General features: G+C 43.5%; 1 protein-coding gene across 7 annotated transcripts in view; it reads right to left on the reverse strand.

The window, feature by feature from the left end:
• LOC140424813 (disco-interacting protein 2 homolog C) overlaps positions 1 to 25,604 on the reverse strand; it is an 803,805-nt gene that overhangs the window by 275,510 nt on the left and 502,691 nt on the right. For 5 of the 7 annotated variants that reach the window (XM_072508265.1, XM_072508266.1, XM_072508263.1 and 2 more), the window contains 4 exons: positions 21,013 to 21,147; positions 12,321 to 12,440; positions 10,306 to 10,503; positions 327 to 418 (listed from right to left, as the gene is read on the reverse strand). In XM_072508265.1, the coding sequence (XP_072364366.1) occupies positions 327 to 418; positions 10,306 to 10,503; positions 12,321 to 12,440; positions 21,013 to 21,147 (545 nt within the window). The remainder of the gene's footprint in view (positions 1 to 326; positions 419 to 10,305; positions 10,504 to 12,320; positions 12,441 to 21,012; positions 21,148 to 25,604) is intronic. The other 2 variants (XM_072508262.1, XM_072508267.1) reach the window with 1 other exon arrangement.

Consider the following 25,604-nt stretch of genomic DNA (forward strand, 5'->3'; position numbering starts at 1 on the left):
TAATTTATTTTTGGCAAGGTGTTTAACCCTTGAACCTGTTGATACAATCAAACCTCATTACACGTCTGGGCACTACACTCCATATGCTCACCACTCCATGTGTGTAATAGCTAAACCTTAATCTCACTCGTCAACTTCCCTCTTCTAATTTTAAGGTGATACATTCTTGCAAGCTTTGCTGAATACACTGGCAGTATTACACACTTAATTGCTCAAATTGCTTTAGCAACTTATTTCAAAAAACATAAAAATCACAAAGTAATTGAAACTTTTCTAACTAAAAGTGATACATTTAACAGCCACTCTCGTGTGCACTCCATGCTCACCCTGTCTCCAGGCCTGACCATCGATTCTTGTTTGGTGCCTAGTTTATGTAGGATATTGTAGGCCACTTTCATACTTCTTGTCCATAGCTTTCCTGTTGATAAAAAGCCATGCCAATAATTTGGATTATTCAAAGGGAAAGTCAAAAATAAGCCTTGCACTTTTATATTTCTTAAGTCAACTTACACTTTGAGACCAAATTAATACGAGACTCTGAAGAAAACTGGAAGGTATATTTGCAGTCCACATCAAAAATTCAAATCACTAAACCCAAGCATGAACGCTAGCAGACCGTGCAATAAGAGAGAAAGGAAACAGGACTTCCCATTCTTACATTTAAAAGTTATACACCTGCAAAAGCAGACTGCCTGTCCACCATTAAAAAAACCTTGTCCACTTAAAGCATTTGCACTGCTTTAAATATACACAACTTACTTTATTTAATGGCATGTTTAGCCTGGCAAATAGAAATTACAATTCAGAAACAAGCCACTTGACCTATTGTGTAGGAGTAAGCTCTTCAGCTAGAACTAAAACGCCTAATCACCTTGCCACATATCCTTTTATACCTTCTATTTTCAAATACTTATCCAATTGCATTTTAAATAATATTGCATGAGAGGGAAAGAAATCACGAGTGGGTCCAACACACCGCTTGCATGTACATACAGTCGGAGAACAATATCTGGTGACTCATTCAATAACCATGCCAGCTCATAGAAGACAATAAAGGAAAAACAAATTGTGTTGAAAATCCTCTCTCACTCTGTTTAATACAATCAAGTAAAGCTCCAGAAGAACATTACTCCTCTTAATTGCACCTAACAAATTGACCTCTACAACTGCAAGTGCCCTCTTCACTCAGGAGCCTGACAGGATCTCTTTTCAAAACCTTTACAAAATCCATGATCACTACATGTTTACATAGTGTGTTCCAAATGGTCGGACTCTCCATTAAACCTCTTGGCAAGCACCACAACTCTGAATTTCCTCTAATCTTATCCCCTGAATAATCTATCCTACCTATTGCTCCACAACGTTTTCCTTTCGCAAGGAGTGAATCAACATTTGGCTGTAGTGCAGAGAGAATGCAGTGGCCCTGGACTTGCTTGGTTTGAGCACTTCAAAGGACATACATCAAAGTTAAACATATCTGGCGGTGTGATGGATGACTGGTTCTACCTGCCCTCTTCCATATCCCTGCTCGCATTTGGACCATGGGCTTTCAATAGCTTATCATCAGTCTATTAAAATATGTTGAACATATTCCTTATATTCAGGCTTCCAACAACAAGAACTTTCATTCAAATAGTGCTTTTAACTTAGCAAAACATCTGAAAGTATTTGACTGGACTGTCACAGAATCCAAGAGTGGTGGAGTAGAGATAGAAGCCATTTGTTCCATTCAGTCTGTGCTGGATCTTTCCTCATATGCTGTAACTTTTTTCTTCTTCAACTAATTATCCAATTTCCTTTTGAAAGCTACTCCTGAATTTCTTCTGACCACATCATCGGGCAATGCATTCCAAACTACTCCTCATTATCCTCTTGTTATCAGCCCATCAATCACTGCAAAGTTTCTCTTTATTCGGTCTATCTAAACCCTTCATAATTTTATACACTTTCATGAAATCTCCTCTTAGTCTTGTCTATTCAAAGAGGCCACCAATAACGTCTCCAGTTTATCCACATAACTCTAATTGCTAATGCCTGGATGTATTTGAGTGAAACTCTTTTGTAGCCTCTCAATGGCCATACTCCAGCTGGGGTCTTCATTAAATATTAGCAATGAGAGTTTGGTTGATTCTGCAAACAGGTGGAGTTTCACTTTGCCTGGCCAGAGAATGATGTGGAGTCAGCAGTGTAACATTCCCATTTGAAAGTGAAACCTTTAACTTTAAGAACATTAATCGTCTGCCACTGGTGCACAGTGGCAGCAGTGTACACCATCTACAACATAACCCGCAGCAACGCAGCAACTCACCAAGGCTCCTTCGACAGAACCTTCCAAACCCATGACCTCCACCATGTGGAAGGACAAGTGCAGCAGATAAATGGGAACACCACTGCCTGCAAGCTCCCTTCCAAATCACTCACCATCCTGGGGTTGGTTTAGCACACTGGGCTAAATCGCTGGCTTTGAAAGCAGACCAAGGCAGGCCAGCAGCACGGTTCAATTCCCGTACCAGCCTCCCCGAACAGGCGCCGGAATGTGGCAACTAGGGGCTTTTCACAGTAACTTCATTTGAAGCCTACTTGTGACAATAACTGATTTTCATTTTCATTTCATTTCATTCACTTGGAATTATATCGTAGTTTCTTCACAGTCACTGGGTAAAAAGTCTGGAAATTCCTTCCAAACAACATTATGGATGAACCCATGTAAATTCTATAGGTTCTATAAGTATACCTATGGGTGTACTTGGGTGAACCTGTGGAATTCTTTACCGCAGAAGCATGTAGAGCAGTGTTTTCAAACTTTTTTTTTTCCTGGGACCCACTTTTGCCAACCGGCCGACCTTTGGGACCCACACTGGCTGACCTTCGGGATCCACGCCGGCTGACCTTCGGGACCTACATCATGTTCGCTTACCTTTAATGCGACAGGTGAGCTTGCCTGGTCCTCATGATCTCACTCCAATCAGGTTCACAGGAGGAGAGGGCAATGCACATATCAGGTGCAGAGTTCACCAGGTTCCGTTGTGCTGTCTTCATCTTTGCGAGGACGGAAATTCCAACCTCGCACATATAGGTCACTGTGAAGGGCAATAGCAACAAAATGCTCACTTTACTCAGCACTGGATACTCCTTGGAGATGCTATTCCAGAATGCTGACAGTCGAATGGACTTGTGGCATTTTTAATGTGCTGTCACAGGTGAGGTGCAGAAGTTCAGACTCTTCATTTGGAGTCAGCTGTAAGTTAATAATCGACTCTGGGGTCTCAAACACAAAAGAACCTTTTACCAACCACTTCTCTGTCAAAATCAGAAACTTCTCCTCTGTAAAGTAACAACAGAAATTATTGATCAATGTAGCCAGATGCAACTGAAAAAAGCTTGCCAGTCTATTACAGTTCCCTGACTAACACTGTTTTCTTCAACGTGTAGTAGCAGTGTGGGGAACATGGGGCGGAAATTTCCAATCCTGCGGCAGTGTCCACGCCATCGTAAACACCGTCGCGTTTTATGACGGCGTGAACAGGCTGCTCCCAGTACTCATTTTAGCCCCTACAGGGGGCCAGCATGGCGCTGGAGCGGTTCATGCCGCTCCAGCTGCCGATCCCGGCCGAAATGTGCGCCGCGGGATCCGCACATGCGCAGTTGCGCCAGCACCAATGAGCACATGCGCAGTGGCGCCAACGCGCGCATGCGCAGTGGCCTCCTTCAACGCGTGGCCCCAACACAACATGGCGCAGGTCTACAGGGGCCGGCGCCTGGGAAAGGAGGCTCCCAGCCATCGAGGCCGGCCAGCCGATCGGTGGGTCCCGAGCGCGGGCCAGGCCACATTGGAGGCCCCCCCGGGGTTGGACCCCCTCTCCCCTCCCAACAGGCTGCCACCCGACCCTTCCACGCCGAGGTCCCGCCGGCCCAGAGCAGGTTAGAACGGCGCCTGCGGGACTCGGCTCTTTTCTTACGGTCATCCGGGCTCGGGAATTGGCAGGCCGGCCCCGTACAGCGGCCCGCGACCGCCATCATGCCAACCATGCCGGCGCCAATGGCGCCGATTCTCTGCTCTGCGGAGAATTGCATGCCAGCGTTGGGGCGGCCCAGGGCTGGGAGAATCCTGTTCTGGTTTGGTTTGTACTCTCATTTGCCAAACTTTCAATGACTTTTGGAAGGATCTATTTTTTCCAGTGCTAAAGCAATCATCATCCCCCTTTCAATTTGAGGTTCAGTTCATTTAGAATTGAAAAGATGTCTGCAAGGTAAGATATAATTAGTATGCAACTTCATTTGCCAGTACTTCCCTGCATATAACACATGTGGGCTTTGCATCCTGACTTACCTTGGCACAATTAAAAAACCATGGGCGGGATTCTGTGATCCTGAGGCTAAGTGTTGACACCGTCAGTAACCGCATTGCGTTTCTCGACGGTGTTAACATGGCCTCCGGATCAGCATTTTTGGCCCCTACAGGGGGCCAGCATGGCACTGGAGCACACCATGCCGCTCCAGCTGCTGATCCTGGTGTGAACTGAGCGCCACGGGGTCTGCGCATGCGCAGTGGCACCGGCGCCAACGCCACATGCGCACCGGCTCTCTTTAATGCGCCGGCCCCGGCGCAACATGGCGCAGGGCTGCAGGGGCCGGTGCGGAAGAAAGGAGGCCCCCAGCCAGAGAGGCCGGCTCGCCGATCGGTGGGCACTAATCGCAGGCCAGGCCACATTGGAGGCTCCCCCCCGACCGGCGCCACGCCAATTGTCCGCTCTGCGGAGAATCGCGTCCCGGCGTCCGGGCAGCGTGGCGCGATTCGCGCCGGGATTCCCCGGCCCGTCCCCGGGCTGAGAGAGTCCTGCCTTGTATCTCAAGAAATCATTTTTATATTGCTTTGTTCCCGATTTCAGTTTCTTCTTAATGGGTTGTTCACCAGAGGCCATGGAGCTCTGGATACTGCTCACACCAGCACTTTGTCCTGCCGTGGACTCTCCTGAGAAGCTCTCTACAGCAGATTCAGTTGTGAGATGCTGGCCTGTTTGCATCTCTGGCCTTCTCTTCCCGATTACAAAATGACCCATCTTCAGTTCTTCGCACAGTCCTGTTGCTTGCTTCCTGGCAGCTACAAAATGTAGGAATCTCTCCTCTGTGATTTTGCGCTCAAAGCACGGATGTACAGGGCGCATGACGTCATTGTAGGTGCCAGGCGAGTGACCTGCTCTCTGCCGCCGCTTCTGCTGGGAAGACTCCATTGTTCATATATAAAAGCCGGTCATGGCCGACATGCTTAAAAGCCAGTCGCGGCGTTGGTTTTTCTCCCGTGATTGGGAATGCGGCGACCGATTTCTCCGTGACCCTCCAAACACCCGCCCACTACCCACCTATGGTGCGCAATCCCCAATTTGAAAAACCCTGATATAGAGGCTGGGTCGTTCAAGGCCAAAATAGCTGGATTTTTAGTCAGTAACAGAATCAAGAGTTATGGGGATAGGGCGGCAAAGTGGAGTTGAAGATTATCACATCAAATCAGTCATGATCTCATTGAATGACCGAGCAGACTCTATGGGACAAATGATCCACTTCTGTTCCTGTACCTTATGGTCTTATGCAAGGTGTCAGCTCAGCATCATTGTCTCAAGAGCAATTAGGGATAGGCAATAACTGCTGACCTTGCCAGCAATGCAGTGAGAGAGTAAATTTAAAAAATTGCAATATAATCTCTCAATCTAAAGAATTAAAAAATTTCTGCTTCATAACCAGCTTTCAGTTCAACTGAAAATCACACATTTTACTACCTTGAAGTGAACAATGAATAGCTGTGATTACTTCAATTTATTCTTTAATGGGATCGGGGCATAGCTGCCAAGGTCAGCATTTGCTGCCCACCCCTAACTGGGCAGACATTTTACTGGCTTGACCTGCAGGGAGTGAGTCAATTTCAAAGTCATGGGGAGACACGCAATTGGGAATTTCCCCCATTCGCTGTGGAGTTTTAACTACGCAGCGTGTCTCTAATCAGATCCCCAACAGCAAGTCAACCTGATTGATAGGCTGGGCCTCCAGTCACATGGGATACAGGTGATTGAAGGCAGCAGCGTGAAAGGGAGGGGGCTGATTGCGTCGGCTGTCCATCCTGGGGGTGAGCGAAGGAGTGTGGAGTCTCGCACTGGAGAAAATCAGAGGTCACGGGAATGGGGAGGAATCAGGGGTACGTTGGCAGAATTGGAGGGTACAGAGGGAGAGGTTGTTTGGAAGAGGGGGCTTTCAGTTGTGAATGCTTTCAAGCAGGCACCTGGATCCAGGAAGTAGGTTTGTAGGTGCATACCTCCAGAGTCCACCAATTCCTTGCCTTGATGAAGCTATCAGGTTTCCAAACGCTCGGGAAACTCGGCCATCAGCAGGGGAATAAGACTTGCAATCTCATCATCACATTGAAGTCCCAACTTGTCTCCTTACACAGGGTAGTCACTTGCACACCTTCTAGCCCCAGTTAGAGCCAGAAATAATCAATTTGGAGATGGGTTTTGGTCACGGAAGCATATTTCTGAGACTTCAACTCCCCCAGCTGACCCAAACCATTTGTTATTTAGGTTAAAGCTGAGCCCCATGCGTTTGATAATGCCTTTCATCAATAGAAGGCAGGTTAATGCTGTGATTCTACAAGAATTCTGGACAGATTCCATTGGGATCTTTGCACAAGGGCTTTGCCTTGCATGTCTGTCATTAAATAAACTTAATTTTTCCGAAGTTGGATTTGTACAAGAGATGGCGGTGAATCACATTTGCACGTAATCAAAATGGGACTCAATTACTATGTGTCACCTAAAGACATTAACAAACTAATGTCATACAATTAGCTGTACGTGCTCACTCACAAAAGAACCCAATCATTTTTGAGCATATTGTTATAATATCTAAACACTCACTGATCCAGTATCCCTACCAGCAGAATAGCTTAATAGTAATTTATAATAGTAATTTATAATAATAACCGAATAGGACATAACTGAATTGCAGTAAATCTTGAAATGAGGGGCTAAGCAATATATATATATATATATACATATATATATATATATATATGTATATATATATTTGCATTTCTCAGTCATGCATCAAAGAAACAGGTTGCATTTTTAAAAAATGGTACGATCATTATCTGCCAGCAATTTGAACACACTCTCTAATAAACTATTAAAGTTCACACATTATCAGGATGAAACCCTACTTTAACGAATGCCTTCACGATAATTTTGATTGAGTGGCTGTCTTAGCATATATATATATATATATATATATATATCTCTATATAAATAAAATATATTTATCTTACAAAATATAGGTCACAATCTTGAAGAAAAGTTAGAAAGAAAGACAGGTCACTCAGGAAATCAATTTCACAAAAGCAGGACCGTGACTAATTTAAATCTCGCAGCCTCAAATCAGCTCTGCACACTCCTGTTGCTATTCCCTTACCATGACATAGTGATTGCTTCATCCACAAGGAAGTCTAGAAATAGCTGCAAACAATTGGATGTTAATTGTACACCAAAGAAGATGTCATAATTACCCATATTCTACGTACTAGAGTTAAGTATTTGAAAGGAGAACAAAAGCTTTCATGACATTCAAAACCTCGTCTTCCCAATTGATGTCAAAATACAACTAACATTTCATAGGTCAAATGAATGTTAAACCTCTATGACAAAATGTCTTCTTACCACTATCCACATGAAAACATCAGTCTCAACCACTACAAATGGAGCTGAAAGTAATACCTTCATGTGCAATTAGCTATAAATTGTGATAATATAACTGCGATAAAAAAAAATGAGGCCAAGGTATCAAGATTCTTATTCAGCAATATATATGCTAATCAAATGATGAGTTATCATCTGTATGTGATTAAACGCACTACAATTCGTTAAACCAGCAATGAATTTTATCATCAATGACATTTGGCAACATGCTTTGGTGTCAGAGATTCAGGTAACATGGCGAAATAGAAGCCACATAAAACAAAAATGCCACAGATGCTGGAAATCTGAAATGAAAACGGGAAGTGCTGGAAAAACTCAGCAGGTCGCGGACCACCTGTGGAGAAAGAAACAGAGTCGACATTTCGAGTCCAATACGACCCTTCTTCGTCCTGCCAGACCGGCTGAATTTTTCCAGCACTTTGTTTTTATTACACGGTAAAATACACTAGTTTCAAGACATTAACTCTATCTACTTTTGCATCTTAACATCAAGTGTTTAATCTAACTTCAACCATAACTGTTGTCCTTCCACTTCAGTAATGTTTCTTTCTCTTCCCCTTCAATCTCCACCAGTTGTGTACTTTCACATACATCTTTCAATTTGCTGGGTTAACAGCTGGGAGGAGTTTTCATAAACTGTGCCATCAGGCTTGCTGCTTTCTCAGCCCAAGGATGATGCACCTGCTGGGGGGGAAAATTGAGAAAACCCAGTATTTTTTCTCCTTACCTGCCCACTTAAGAGACAATGGTTTATTCATACCACCCCACCCCCCCTCCCCAAACCACCACCCCGTGGCCTCAAACAAGGAACTCCACCAAGCCAAGAACCAGCTAAACATATCGCTTGTAGCTGACTAATGGATGAATGGCGCTCTCCCCTGGGACACTGACTCACTTGGCCTTGGAGAGAGGGGCTCAATGTAACAAGCAGCGGAGTCGCAACATGCTCCACTGGGCAACAATGTTGCGACCTGCTGGACGGAAACAGGCATTCATCTTAAAGTGGCTGGACAGATTGCAGCGTTTTATTGCATTACATTTTGCGAAACAACTTTCATGCTGCCTGCAAAAGAATAATACAGCCACGTCTTGTTTTGAAATAGGAAAGTGTTTGAAAGAGGTATGGAGAGAGGACATGGAGCATGATGGCCCAGGTTTTGCAGGTGGAATGATGGTGAAACGGCAACTTCTGGCATCTATACATGCACGGTTGTTGCCCACGATTCCCTGTTCTTCCACAGGGAGTCCTGCTGAAGCCCCTGCTGATAAAAATCCACTGAAATTGATGTGAACTTTCACTCTTTAGGCTAATCTCGCTGTCAAAACCCTTGAATAAGTTATGCCCTGTTGAATGAAGTGCGCCTGGGTGTTTAACATTGTACGAAGCTCATGATCACTGCTGAGCAATGCCTCTAGCTGAAAATTGAATGTTACATTTGTGGAATGTCAATTTTCTCTATTAGGGTAAAAAGAATGCAGAGATTATTATTTTTTTTTAAATAAGAAGAATGAATTTAAAGTTTACGAGATTTTAGCTTATGCCTGGTTCCAATGTGGACGTCCTAATCTTTATTTCTCTGTCAAATCATTAAAAAGTGAAGGGCAACAGGTGGTTTTCATTTCCTGCTTCACTGCCTGTGATTGGCTGCTTAACCCACTTGATGCCATCATTGATGTTGGACACTAGGGATCCCCTGGCATCAAGGTCACATCAGGAAAGTGGAAATCCCTGCCAGAGCAATTGTTAGATCATGGGGGGGGGGGGGGGGGTCATGTTTATTCAAAATCAGTAGCGTAGCAACGGCCATCATTTTGTCACTAAGGTGTAATCTGGGTTCTCAAGTCGGAAACAAAATTTCATAGTTTCCTGGAATCCGAGGCTGTTTGTATGCAAACTATCACTTGAATTGTCACCTGAGATAAGTACAGGCAGGGAATATTTCCACTGAACCTCTTGGGCACAATGTATGCAGTCTGATATTACTGTTCATGACAGATTCTGAGAGTGCAACTCAGACAATGGGATGGGAGAAGACACTGATCCACATTGAAAAATATTAAGTTTTAAATATCAGTTTAAATTGAATAGCATATGCTTTTAAAAAGTTTAGAATTCAGAACTTCACAGCATTTTGTGAAACTCTCACAACAGATCTCAGATTCAGTGTCAGTTTTAAATGGAAATTGATCTACAGGCAAAGTCAGATGCAACTGCAATTTCATTAAATGAAACATTGCTTAGCTTATATAACTGCAAATAATTCATCAGAATTATAGACCTCATCACACGTATAAAGCAATCTCAGTACAAAATGACCCAACATAGAAAAATTAACATTTAGACTTTGAATAGAGTTCCAAATGGTCTGGGTTACTACAGAAATCCTTAATTAACATTCCTAGAAGGTTGAACTGTTCAATGTCACAGCAATGGATCAGGCAAGACCGATGACTCGTGTCTTTGGAGGGAAAGCAGACTTCAGCAAATCTGATTTTTGGGCTGATCATATTACTCCGGGCAATGAGATATGCAACAAAAGACCTCGACAAAAAAGTGTCTAAGTACCGTACGTAAGGATGTAAAGCGGTTTTCCATTCGTGTCCATGGTGGTCAGGCAAGGTGCTTTTGGAGAGATGGTACCCCAACGCTGAAGAGCTGCCTCCAGGGATGGTGGCCAGTTGGTTACTACACCAAGCTGCTCTCCCCTGATGGCCAGCATCGGTGCTCCCTCCGGTCTCGGCTGGTTAGGGTCTGGCTGTTGAACTATAATAAAGTTGACAGTGTTAGTCTTTCCACTGAAGCAATTATAATTTCTGTTTGTGTGCTTCTGAAATAGATCATATTCCTTTCAAATCACTATCATCAGTAAATTATGTAATATCGACAGGGCTTCCTGATTATGCATTAGATAAATAGATTTCCTTCTGTGGACCCAGACCACACAGGCAAGAAAGGGATCAGGATTAGATGCCGTGGGACAATCAGGTCCAGAAGAAACCTTAGCTGATTCTCCCTGGTGGACAGGGCACAGTGAAGTCAATGCCAGTCCCCTGTCATCTGTCATCGTCACTGAACTGATAACTTAGGGCCATAGAAACAGGAGTAGGCCATTCAATTTTTTGATTCAGTCCCACCATTCAAGCAGATTTTTATAAATTCTTTCATGAAAAGCAGTCTTCACTGGCATCTATTGTCCTTCCTTAATTACCCTTGAGAAGGTGGCAGTGAGATATATTTGTGAACCACTGCAGCCCACCTGGTGTGTGCGCCCGCAGTGCTCTTAGGGATGGAATTCCAGGTTTTGGACCCAGCGACAGTGAAGGTGTTTTGGGTTTAAAGATGAACTTGCAGATGGTGATAATGGCTCAGCTGCTTATTTACCTGCCTTTGTTGCACATCCCTTGGTCTTTTGTCCAACAAAAATTATTCATTCACAATCGTAACAATTTCAATTGCTCTTTTGGTGAAGAGTTTTCCTAGAATTACAGTAAACTTCATGGACTGGATTTTACAGAATGCCTCAGTCACTGGTCTCCCTCCCCCATCGCCCCCGGTTAAAAGGTCAGTGGGGAGCCTGTGCATAATCTCGATGGCTAGGGGAGCTAGCATTAAGTGCTATAAGGTGAGGCGTCTGCTATTTCAAGCCTCAGAGATCTGTCAGCTGATACTACAGACTGCCCAACCATGTTGAGGAGTCCAAGTAAGTTCAAGGTTGGGACATTCGACAAAGCCGGTGAGGGGGTGGGTTTATGTGGTGAGGGGTGGGTGGGATGACCTTGGGGAAGGGGTACCTCTGATGCGGCCCAGACGGGGGTAAAATACTAGTGGCAGAGAGATGCGGCCCTTAAACGGCCATTAACTGAAAGATAATAAATATTTCCTGAGGTTTAGTGCACAAAACAAAATGTGGTACATATACTCAACAAAAATAGGAGGCCAGACAGTCTGTGCCGTTCAATGACAAATTGGACAGTGCATTCTTCTACTGCATATAATCAGCAAAAATGAGCACCAAGTCAAGGAGGAGATTGTAAGGCAGGTGACTAGAAAGAAGTAGGCTTTAAGGAGGGTTGCAAAGGTTTAGAGGGAGGCGGCAAGGTGGAGAGTTTAAGAGGAGAGTTCCGGTGCTGGTTTTGCGATAACTGAAGGCCACGTTCCAGTGATGGTGCAACAGGAGAGGGGATGCACAACAGCTGTGGGCAGAGGAATAGAGTGCTTTGGGAGGTCAGGGGTGTCAGAGATTGGGGGCCTGAAGGTTACATAGACAGGGAGGAACAAGGCCAACAAAGAATTTGAAGTGTGATGGGCCTGTGAGCCAAAGTAAGCCAACAAGGACAGGACTAATAATAATAATAATCTTTATTAGTGTCACAAGTAGGCTTACATTAACACTGCAATGAAGTTACTGTGAAACTAGGACTATAGTTGAATGGGAGTACTTGGTGTTGAAAAAGTTTGGATAGCATTCCTTCGAATAGGTGTATGCCTTACTAAGAATTTTATTATGCATTAGGCACATGTATTTTTGAATGTAAATTCAGTTTCGAATAAAACCTAAACACTAATAAGGTCACACTTGCCTTCCAGTAATTCTTCAAAATCATCAACAAAGAATTCGCGTAAGGGTGGGCGTTTCGGCCGCTTAAGGGTGTTCACAAGCTGCTGGATCTTTGCAGAGACTCGGCTGCTTACTGGCACTCCTATGTGAAAGAGATCGATAAATGAATTGAGTTACTGAAAAACAACGTCTTCCGCTGTCATAGAGTGGATAGATATGCAGAGCTGGCACAGCTGTGCTTGATTATTAACATGTCTTTACAGCTTTCAGCAAAATCCAAAATCAAGATATCTTCAGCTGAGTATTGTCCTCTGACTGGAACAAAATGTCTTATTCTGTAGTGATTTTTACTGAACAGTTTGAAATATTGGAAGAGTGTGTGTTTGCGCCCAAGGCTGTTATGAGAGAAAACTGGCTTTGCCGGTCACTAAAAAACATACTCCTTAGTAAAATCTCAGTCAATTATATCTTGATAAATCAGCATACTCTGGGCAACTGAGAGCATTCTCAATGCTACTTCACAGTTAACTTCAGTGTAGCCATCAGTAAAACCTTTGTCAACAGAAAATGATATTACAGTAGTATATACTAAACTGTTGTGAGAAAAGTTAGGCAGATTGATGGTTAAAAGATGCATCAACCCCTACTTGACACTCTTCAGATACAACATGGAACAGCACACCACATAAACTAATGGGGGTAAGAAGGGGCTAAGCCTAAAAATCCCTTGGAACTGGCATCACACCCCACCATCTTTGATCTTAATCCTGCTATTATGAGAAAGTACAGGAGCCAGATCGGGAACAGTCATACAACCACCCCTGATTCTCAATTACATCCTAAAACAACATAATCATGATTTGGAATTGCTGACAAGGTGGTAATTGGGAATGCTGCCTTCGTGTCTCCCTCAAGTATTATTGCACATTTTTGCTGGCAGCTATTCAACTGCATGGGGCACCGCGGCCGAAGCGAACACTATACAAACGCATATTTTACATCGGCCACTACATATCAAGGAGAGGTGGGGGGGATCCATCACCGGTGGGGGGGCGGGGGGGGGGGGGGGGGGAGGCCTCCAGGACGGCCAGGCTCGCGATTGCGGGCCACCGATCGACGGGTACACACGATCTGTGGAGGGCCTATATTTACAGGGCCGGCCTGCTGTGTGGGTCTGCCCATGTTGCGTGGGGCCGCCACCACAGGTGGCCGCTGGTCGCATGCGCAGACCCGTGGCCGGAAATGCAGGTCCCCGTATCAGCAGCCGGAGCTGCGAGGACTACTCTAGGGCCCTGCTAGCCCCCTTCAAAATGGAGAATCACTCTGGACTTGCTCCACGAAAGCCCGGAGTGATTCATGCACGTTTTCTTACGTCTGGCCAATTTCTGTCCAATTTCAAAGTTTGGCCAATTTCTGTCTGCCTATACCAAGGGTATTGAGATTAGACAACATCACCAACCTGTGTATTAAAGCTGGGATATTCCTGGCCTTTATATGAACTACACACAGCATAAACTTCCTGAGTTACTGGTGGAACCACAAATTCCACTCTATAATCAACCGACTGATTGTAATTCATGTTTTACTCCTTTTCCCCTATCCCTGTCCAAGAGAGGTCCAACAAGATTGGCAACGCATAAGTTTAAGTATAACCCTGTGAACAATCATTGATGTTTCTGGTTTCAGGTTCAAGATCCAGTTGAGGGCTTGAGCGTATAATCTAAGCTGCTAATACAGAGTAGGAAGAAAAGGTATAATGTCAGAGGTGTTGTTCTTCAAATGTGAGGCTAAATCAAGAGCACCTCTACCCAATTTAGCTCAGCATTCAAGTTCAAGGGACACATTTGAAACTTCTTCCATGTACAAGTTCCTGCCCCAAATCAACATCACGTTAAATAAAACAGATTAACTGCTCATTTTCTGGAATCTTGCCACACGCAAAATCATTGGCATGTTGCCTATTAAGCAAGAGGCACAATGCCTTAAAGTGATACAATGCACAGGAAGTTCTTGGAGATATTTACAATGACAAGGGGCTATAATAATGAAATTATGTCCTTCTAAAGTTCATCGTTAACGTACTTCAAACTCTATATCCTGGAACCATTGACATTTACTGGATAAAAGATGGCCATTTGACCCATTGTTATTCTTTTTGTTCTAAAACTTTGATAAAGTAATTCAAATCCAACACTGTGCTGGCCTCTCTCCCCATTGCCATGACTTCACCCTGCTTCAAATATTTATTTCCATTAACCTTAATGGATCCAACAGTTTCTGCCACAACTACTCTCCGACACTGGCTCAGATCTTCTAGTTTCTGATTGTTGGACACCAGACCTACAATCCAAGATGTGTGTCACCACCCCACTCAAGTCCCGATGTGCTGGCCTCTGTGGGAATTGCCCAGTTTGAACTTCCAACAGACATTTCCCCTGCTCCCCGGGGACCCTCCCAAAAAGATGCCTTTGACTCGGAGCTAGAATTGGAGTCGTCATTCAATTTGCGGTACCTACCTGAATCGTAACCCAGGAAATGTTAGTCAGAAAATTCCTAGTCTAACTCCTTGGTTGGTACAGAATTAACTCTCGCCGCCAATCGCTCATCCTAATCGCCAATCATTCACACTAAGCCCCCACCCCAGGACTCTGCCTTGATAAATGACCTTTATAGCTATCCCCTCAACCAAGTTCCCGACGACCTCTCCCAGCCATGCTAACCCCCAACCACCGGACTACACCCACTGACTACCTCGCCCCCAACCAGTCCTGTCTAACTCTCCCAACTGTGCTAACCTTCAATCACCTGACTTAGCTACCCCCCACAATGAACACCAGGATCTGACCACCCTTTCCGACCACCCAAATATCCCCCTGTTGCCAGACCTGAGAGGTCCTGCCGACACACCTCACTCACCCACCACCGTACCCATTCACTCATTTACCCATTCACCCACATTCAGACTTGGCATTTAAACTGAGCATATATGCCATGAAAAAGGGTGCATGCCCTGTTTTCCAACTCCAAGGGATTCTCCCATCTATATTGCTGGAAAAGGTGGGCTGGGAAGACACCAGAGGAAACGTGGGGCAGCATCGAGTCAGGGAAATCTACGAGTGGAGCAGCAAGCTGAATGACTGCCGCTCCTCGGAAGATCCAGGCCTAAGTGATTAACCATCACTAACACTTGTATTTAATTATCTTCATACTTCACACCAAGATCCAGTGAATGATGATCAACAAAACATCAGTAACATTTATAGTTTCAGTTTCTTATTTTCGATTGAATTTAGTACCTACTAAAAGTTTGTAAATAGAACTGTAAAGTGGGTCAACACTGTTCTTGCAATAATACAAAGGCAAAATACTGCAGATGCTGGAATTTGAAACAAGAACAGAGAATGTTGGAAAAACTCTTGCAGCATCTGTAGGGAGAGAAAACAGAGTTAGCGTTTCGAGCCCGAATGACTCTTTTTCAGAGCTGAAGCGAGGAAACAGTGCATTGGATTACATACTGTACAAGAGGGGGGTGGAACAGCGATATTGGCTTTCTGCTCTGTGCAAATATTGGGGATATACCCCTCACTGTAATTTATTTCCCCTCGCCCAGCAACCCCCTGCCCATGAAGGCATTTTTGAAACTGCTTGATATTGAAAGTAAAACAAAACAATATTATTTTCTACTTTCAAAGAAAAAGAATTGTATTGGTATTACACAGAAATTAAACACAGCTGGCAACTGTGACAAATAACAGGCATTAGTACCAAATGGTTTTTTAAACTCTGATGTAAAACCTTGGGGATCTGAATGATTCATGTGGAAATGGACAATGTCAATATGAATGGTAACTCGGTTTGTTCTACTGATGATTAACTTGCGATCTCACTGCCCTCTGTGCATACCAATTAGTTTATTATGCAAAGCATACAATGCTCCTGGGGGCAGGATAAAAGAAGTGTTCGCACGGACATCCTTGTTTTGCGGAAACAACGAACATTATTTCCTGGAATATTTATTCATACTAATGACCAGCACAAGATTCAACATCTACCCCACCACAAAGTCACTGAGAGCTGTTCTGCTATTCAGGCTCTGCTAGTCTGAAACAACAGCAGTGTTGTGACTTTATCCTTCCTGCTTTACATTAAAAATAAAGTTAGAATCCTAAAAGACATCTTTCTTGCTAATGTGCTCAAACATAGCAGGTAGAATGTAAAATGGATATGAAGAGTCCATAAAAAAAATAATACGCTGGTCAAGTTGACTGGCTCTTTCCTCTTCACTCTGATGGAAATTCTGTCCCTGACAAACTTTTTAAGTCACCCTGCATGATGGTGTTTAGATCTAATTAATCTCTCACATTGTAAATGGTTGATGGTGAAACATAGCGAAGCATCATTTTTGATAGGTCAAAAAGAATGAAATTCTGAAAACACCTGAAGCCATAAACTTCTTCCTATCTTTACAGAACCTACCTACCTCTTCCAATGGACATAGGAACACCTGTAGGTGCACATTCCTCCACTCAATTAGACCATGGATGATTTGTACTTCCTTTGTTCATCTTGGTTCCATATCCCTATGGAAATGTTCTCAGCATTTCATGCTTTTGGTCTATCTAGTCTCTCCCTTCCATTTATCACTAATTTTCCTGGTCAACATGGCATGAATCATTTTCTTCTTCCATATGAAAACATTCTAAACCATCCGGTACGTGCACCAGTATTTACTTGAAGTACTCATGGAATACAATTTGATTCATTAAACATTTGCTGTGAATGGACTTTAATATGGCTACATTGGCGGAAGGAATGGCGGGGGTGGTGGGTCAGAATGTTAGCGGAGACTCGGATTGGGGGGGGGGGGGCGCGGTGGGAAGGATGGCAGTGAATAGTTAGAACAAAAGGGGAGACCTGGTCGGGAAACCTGGCAGCAGTGGTTAGCACTGCTGCCTCACAGCGGCAGGAACCCGGGTACAATTCCAACCTTGGGGGTGGCTGTCTGTGTGGAGTTTGCACACTTTCCCCGTTTCTGTGTGGGTTTCCTCCGGGTGCTCCAGTTTCCTCCCACAGCCCAAAGATGGGCAGGTTAGGTGGATTGGCCATGCTTCCTCTTCGTGTCCAAAGATTAGGTGGGGTTATGGGCCTGAGTAGGGTGGTCGTTCAGAGGATCAGTGCAGACTTGTTGGGCCGAATGGCCTCCTTCTGCACTGGAGGGATTCTATGCCTCATTGGGGGGACAGGGGACTCTAACCAGGAAAGAGGTGGGCGGTGAGAAGAGAGAGTTGGATACGGAAAGGGGGAGCAGAATAGGTCAGGCCAGCGGGGCGGGGGGCGACCATGTTAGAGAGGCACAGGGGTCGGGGGGGGGGGGGTGATAAAAAGAGTACAGGGAGGTCAGAGGTGTCAGATCGGTGGGAAGGGGGTGTCTGGTGTCAAACTAGGGGGACTGCTTGGTTGGGATGGTATATGGTTCCACGTGGGAGTGGGGGTGGTGTCCCATGCAGGGCAGGCCCTGGTCTTTAAAATATTACTCTAGAATTAGAAGTGCTTTATTTCCTTTTAAGTCTTCCAGAATAGCTATTGGTGTAAAATTGGCAATAGCATCTGTAGTTGGTGATTTAAATCACTTTGTTGGATGGTTCCCAGCCAAGTGTAATTATCCAGGGTAAGTTAGCTCTGCTGTACAATTACTGGGTAAACCCTTATGTGGGAGGCTCCTCGAGGGATTCCCCAGCGCATCATTGGGATACCCCACAAATGCTCGCTGGAGAACCAAGATGTTATGGGCCACTAGCTTGGACATTGCTGAAGTTATATAATGGTGATAACAGTGAAGCGTTCTCAGCCAGTTTCTGGTGGTTGTAAAACAAACCCTCAAGAGTCCTAGCAATAAACTGTGGAATGGATTGCTGCAGATTTCTGCTATACAGAACACGTTTCTGTCCTTTATTGATTGTAGCGTAATTCAGAGAAGCAGTGAGTGCTCTATTAGTTCCTGAAGAGATCAAATTGAAGTCTGCTAACATTAAGGAAAATTGGCTTCTCCTATCACACATACACTCTCAACAAAGAGAATCAATGATTTGTCAGACCCAACATTTTAGTTATTTCACCACACAAGTCTCGAAGACAGAACCTTTGACTGTTAATCAGCAGCTTTTGTGCCATTATAAACTGGACCTTTTTTTCCACCCACGAGCGAGCTCCTTTTACAATTACGAGCTGCCTCCCAATTAAACTGCTTCGGCTGGCAAACGAGTGTTCTAAATTACCTCTTTTTTGCCTGTGTTTTTCCTCAATAACACTGTACCTGCTGAACAAGACACGGTTAGTTGTGAGAGTTCGGATTCTCACCATGTCCTCACCTCCTCCATCCAAAGAAAAATGCGTAGTCTTTGAATTGAGGTCAATCAGCAGAGCAAAGAAACAACAGAAGAACACACGTGGTTATGCGCGGCACTTTTGAATGGCTGATGGTCCTGGGGTCTTGAATCTATGGATTTGATATCAGATGCTGAAAATGTCAGAAATGGGGCATTGCACCGGCTGATAAGTTAGACTTATTGAAATGTGAAATAAGTTAGCAAAGTCGCTACTTTTCCTGTTATTTTTGTTGCCCCAGATCTCTTCCCATCACTTACAACGATTGTCATGCAAAAATATGGCACTGGAGATCACTTCACGGGGATATTATCAATTGCCGTGTCACTTCACAGAAAGAAACAACAAACTTGGTCTAAGTGGCTAGCTCTTAACACAGACTAAATGTGTTGTTATTGCCCAGAGCACCACCATCAGTCAATTGAAAGCTAGTTATTTAGAATGGATCAGTTTATTCTCGACTGAAAGAGCTGATGGAACTAGGGGATGAAATTTCTTATGCGCTTGTGTCCAGATACATACAAACAATCAGCAAGTAAACATGGGTATCAGTGTGTTTTATATAGACTACATACATATATATGTTGTTCCTTTAAATATATATCATATTCAATTCCCGTACCAGCTGAGAATTCTGAATTCTCCCTCTGTGTACCCGAACAGGTGCCGGAATGTGGTGACTAGAGGCTTTTCACAGTAACTTCATTGCAGTGTTAATGTAAGCCTACTTGTGACAATAAAAAGATTATTATTAATATAAGCAGGAGCAGGAGAAGGACCATGGCTTCACAAAATATCGGAGCAGGATTAGGCCTTTCAGCCCATCAAGTCTGTTCTGCCATTCTATCATGGCTGATATGTTCCTCATCTGTTACCTGCAATGCTGCAGACCAAGAGCTGGATTGAAAAATCAGCCAGAGCATCTCCTCCCCAGAACACATGACCTATGAGCAGGAGTAGGCAATTTAGCCTCCCGAGCCTAAACACCTTCAATGTCCAATCCTGGCCTCAGCTTCACTGTCCTTACTGCTCTCCATAACCCTTCAACCCATTACCAATTAAAAATCTGTCTAACTCCTCCTTAAATTTACTCACTGTCCCTGCATCCACCGCACTCTGGGGTAGAAGCACCTGGTGGAGAAAGGGGGCTGAATATGGGGGGGGGGGGGAGGAGAGGCGGGGTGATAATGGGTGTTCCTCGATCAGGAAAGGGGACCACTGATGGTGATGACCAAGGAGGTCTTGTGGCACAGTGGTAGCATCGCTACCTCTGAGCAGAAGCTCCAGATTCGAGTCCCACCCCAAGACTTGATGGTCAAGGAAGGTGCATTCAGAACACAGCCAAACACCCCCACCTGAAAACATGCCAGTGGGAGGCCATAATGCATGTGGCACGGTGATTAGCGCCAGGGACCTAGGTTTAATTATGGCTTTGGGTGACTGTACAGGGTTTGCACATTCTCCCCATGTCTGCGCGGGTTTCCTCCGGGTTCTCCGGTTTCCTCCCACAGTCCAAAGATGTGCAGGTTAGGTTGATTGGCAATTCTAAATTGCCCCTTAGTGTCCAAAGAGGTGTAGGTTAGGTGGTGTTGAGTGCTCTTTCGGATAGTCGGTGCAGACTCAATGAGGCAAATTACCTCCTTCTGCTCTGTAGAGTTTCTATGGATTCTTCTCTGGAATATTCTGCCCTAACCTTTTTTAAAATCTTTCATGGATGTAGATGTCACTAGCTGGGCCACGATCTATTGCCAATCCCCAATTGCCTTGGTCCGAGTGGCTAGATAGGCCATTTCAGAACACAAGTCACACATCCTAAAGGACATGAGTGAATCAGGTGGGTTTTAGTACAATTGAGAACTCCAGATTTTCATCTGCCATGGTGGGATTTGAACCCCAGTCCCCAGAACATTACCATGGATCGCTGGATTCCCAGTCCAATGGCAATACCACTATGCCACCACCTCCTCGGTCCTTCATAGTTGCACTTTAATTATAATAGATTAATTTTAAGTCAGTAAGAAACATGGCTTGCATTCACATCGTTGGCATAACTTCAATAAGTGTTTTACTATATTTCACGTATGTTTTGCAAAGTTCTGCTGATGTGACAACTAACCAGAAGATTTTATTTATGAAACAGCTCATCAGTCATCTACAAATCCATCATAAACCTTAATGGGAGGTTGAAGTTACTGCAGTTACTTCTGCTAGTTTAAGCATTTAACCCTACATCCATATTGTTCATGAATTTCAGAATCAATTTTGAGAACATTAGTACTTGTTAAAACACTGAATAATGGACAGCGCATGGAATGAAATGCAAAACTTACCATCACCAGTTTCCATTAGTTCAGCATTTCCATACTTTGGGACCGCTCTTGGTGTTGTTCCTTGGGGACGTTCAACTTGTATTGAGTGCTCTGTTGTATAAGTGGTGATATCTGGAGGTGCAGAGTGGTTTTCTACTAGAAAAAAAAGTAAAGAAAAATAAATATTTTTAATTGCTCCCTTTAAAGTGTAATTTTAATATTTATGATTACTTGAGAGACATACGAGTAACTCCAGCATCTACAGAATTAGAACCACATATACAACCTCCATCTATTCAGCAAAGTCAACAGAGTGTCAAATAATCAATTGCTTCAGTTGAACTTTGCTCTGTTCACACTCTTTCATCTATGTCATTGTCCAAAATAAGTCCTTCAAGTTTCACGATAATCAATTTATTGACAAATTGCCTTGCCATCAACTAGCAGTGTTAAATTAGCTCACTTTCGGAATATAGTTAAAGGAACAACACCAAAAGCATTTTCATTATTTGCCCCTTAATCCAGTACTGTGTCAAGTTACGTTAGAGGTTGTTGACCAACAGTTCCACAAAAGCTGACCCCATAAAACTCATAAGCAGCCAGGTCACAGATATCTAAATAGGCAGCTGTTGGGCTTTACAATTTACACTGTAGGTACACATAATTTTCTTCACTTATCTTATGGGCAGCACGGTAGCATTGTGGATAGCACAATTGCTTCACAGCTCCAGGGTCCCAGGTTCGATTCCGACTTGTGTCACTGTCTGTGCGGAGTCTGCACATCCTCCCAGTGTGTGCGTGGGTTTCCTCCGGGTGCTCCGGTTTCCTCCCACAGTCCAAAGATGTGCAGGTTGGTGGATTGGCCATGATAAATTGCCCTTAGTGTCCAAAATTGCCCTTAGTGTTGGGTGGGGTTACTGGGTTATGGGGATAGGGTGGAGGTGTTGACCTTGGGTAGGGTGCTCTTTCCAAAAGCCGGTGCAGACTCTCTGGGCCGAATGGCCTCCTTCTGCACTGTAAATTCTATGAAATCTTGTGGGAACGCAAGTACAGAAAACTTTCAATTGTTAATTAAAAATTAAATTACTGGTTCATTTTAAGCACTGCTATTACTATATAACTGGGAAACATTTAAAATAACAAGAAAAATGAATGAAAGTGCCATTTGTATTTTGAAAAGGGTCGGGGTGAATTGAATGGTTGAAGAGAGAGAGTTAGCTGTATTTGGGGGTGGGGTCGAATGGGGATGATAATTTCCATACTGAACTGGAGAGTTTGAAAAGATCATTTAGTCAATCATTCTCTCAAAGGATACCTCAATATTGACTCTTCCACATTTGATCCCTTCCCCTCAGCATTTTAGAAAAGCACTCTGCCTCGTGCAGACTCAGTTCACAAGGCACAGTGCCCCACTGAAACCTTTCATAGACACTTTCTCAGCTTCCAGTTCACTACAGCACACTGTTCTTCCACCCCACTTCAGTTTGACATTCTTTCCGCTTCTTCGAAACCCTCCAGTTCATTCTGACCACTATTTTCTGTCCCCCTAATTTCTGCTAACACTCACACTCCTCAATCTCTCAATTCATTCTGATACTTTCCTTCCTCACCTCACCCCATAGCATTTCTCCCAACTTCTACTACCCACCCATTCTTCATTCCATCTCATCTTAATTTCCTTCAACTCCCCCTAATAGCACTCCTAACTGAGGCTTGTCACTAATAGAATGGATAATGTATGCATGTGTGACTGCTACCTTAATTGCTGTCTATGTTCTTTGAGAATTGCTATCTTTGTTCTTTGGGAAAGAGAGACCTTTTGATACGGCTTTAAAAACAAGATCTGACTCCTGTCAAACCCATGCAGAAACTCTGGTTGCATTTCTTCAGAAGCTGTTTCAGCTCCCCTTGTTCTCAGCCAAGTCTGCATGACTGTTGATCTCTTCTAACTGAACTGCAGTGAGAAAAAACTGCTTCAATTCTGGTCACAGCTTCATTCAGCTCACAACTGAACCTGCTTTTCCTGCAAAATGTCTGATACCTTGGCTCCACCCAGTAATGACATCATCGTACCAAGCAGAAACCTAATTAACTCCTCAGGGAATCCCTGTTACCAAAACAACATTCCCATTAACCCAAACGTTTTGTGATGCTTTAATTGTACCCCTGGTTCCCAGCCTTTCAAACTGGGATTTCTTTTAAAACATGATTGCAGCAGTCACACACGCACACTAACCCAGGCTTTTAACCCTTATTGCACCAAATACCTATAATACAATACATCTTAAATTCCTACATTCATCACACATGTTACTGTAAATGTAAACTTTTCATTTTATTTTTTAAACCCTCAATTTGTACATCAGTCATTCAGAAAATAAATGACTGGCCAAATTGTATTCCTGGAATCAATTTGAGCGATATTTTGTGTGACGTGCAAGTCATAAAATGAATATTGAAACTTGTATGAGTCAACAGCTGTGAAAACTCAAGTGAGAGCAATTTAACATGGAAATCAGTATAGGAAATGTTATTTAACACTTTTCAATGTGACCCACTTCCAAATACTACGTGAATTAAAGAGATTCTGTTCTGGCTTTTAAAACAAACTTTAAGGAGGTGAATGCAGTAAATGTATCAATCAAATACACAATTAAGAACAAGGTTAACAAATTAAAATTTTTACACAGGATTAACTGTGATTAGTAAAAAAGTCAATTGGCAGCCTTACTTTATTTGAAAGAAACTAATAAACCTTTCTGTTGCATTAATTGGCAAACCAGAGAATCTATTCTTTCAGCACACAGTAGGCTCCAAATAATCCCAAACTCCATTCATCTGTTCATTTCTCGTCAATAAGCAGTAATAGACTTTAACCAGTGCAAATAGATCATCTTCAGTGTTTGGCTTTTTAAAATATAAATGGTGACAAGAATTCATGCTTTTTTCACTCCATTTCACTCACTGGGATTATTTAGGTATGCTATATATTATGTGTAATTGATCAAGATGGCGGTGGTCTATCAAAATCAATGCTTTTCTGTCCCTGCACAGCGAACTATAATAATGCTGTCACAAGCATATCATGTCTTTATCAAACGGTAGGCCATCTGTCAAGCCTACAAACAATGCCATGGACACCATTAATCTTACTCCTTGGTTAATAGAGTGTTGCATCAAAAAAAATAACCTCAACTCAACCAGAATCCTAAATGTGATATCAACAGCTCTGTACCTTCACACTTTTGCGGCTGACACTAGTATTTTACTTCCAGTGATTATCTCCTTTCTCTGATCCAATTTCTCAAACATACAGCTCGGTCCAATAGAGATGCTTGGCAATGTCATTACATATTTTTCACAAGGAATAATTCATGGGCGGCACGGTAGCACAGTGGTTAGCACTGTTGCTTCACAGCGCCAGGGGCCCGGGTTCGATTCCCGGCTTTGGTCACTGTCTGTGCGGAGTCTGCATGTTCTCCCCATGTCTGCGTGGGTTTCCTCCGGATGCTCCGGTTTCCTCTCACAAGTCCCGAAAGACGTGCTGTTAGGTGAATTGAACATTCTGAATTCTCCCTCTGTGTACCCAAACAGGCGGCGTGGTGTAACTTCACTGCAGTGTTAATGTAGAACATAGAACATTACAACGCAGTACAGGCCCTTCGGCCCTCGATGTTGCGCCGACCTGTGAAACCACTCTAAAGCCCATCTACACTATTCCCTTATCGTCCATATGTCTATCCAATGACCATTTGAGTACCCTTAGTGTTGGCGAGTCCACTACTGTTGAAGCCTACTTGTGACACTAATAAAGACTATTATTGTAAATCGTTCTTTCCTTCACAATATTCAATTTATTGTTTACTAATACTTGAAAGTTGGTAACCCTTAGTTCCCTAATGCACATGTTTCACAAATTTTATCAATTGCTCACTAAATTACAGGTTGTCTGCATCATCACCATCTTTTCTCATACTTTGGGGAACCTGGTCGGAAGCAGAATTATAGAACAAGAACTCATTTACATTGTACCTTTGACATCATAAAATGCGTCAAGCTGCTTCATGGGATCATCAAACAAATCAAGCAATGCTGCTCGATGCAAAGTTACTTAGGGATGGAGGAGGTAATTTGGTACATTTCATTTCCATTTCCACCAATAAGAGCTCACAGTGCAGCATCCAACTGTTTCCCAAATTCTTGTTGGGGTTTTACTAATTTACTCTCAAAATCTTATCTTTAGATTTACCTTTTCCATTGCCTTGGGTACCGCATATATCTGTCAAAGATCGCTTTTCAGCCAGCTCCTTTCCTGTTTGAAAAGCCCAAATCCCAAGCATCTTTGGTCATGACTAGGGACATATGAAACAGGAGCGGGAGTAGGCCACTCGGCCCCGCTCCGCCATTCAATAAGATAATGGTTGATCTGATTCCATCTTCAACCCCAAATTCCTGCCCACTCTCGATAGCCTTTGCCCACACCCCACCCTTGTTAATCAACAATCTATATAGCTCTGTCTTAAAAATATTCAAAGGCTCTGCTTCCACTGTCTTCTGTGGAAGAGAGTCCCAGAGACTCTCAACCCTCTGAGAGAAAACATTTCTTTGAATCT

The sequence above is a fragment of the Scyliorhinus torazame genome, chromosome 6 (assembly GCF_047496885.1).
Source record: "Scyliorhinus torazame isolate Kashiwa2021f chromosome 6, sScyTor2.1, whole genome shotgun sequence".
In the NCBI taxonomy this organism is placed as follows: domain Eukaryota; kingdom Metazoa; phylum Chordata; class Chondrichthyes; order Carcharhiniformes; family Scyliorhinidae; genus Scyliorhinus; species Scyliorhinus torazame.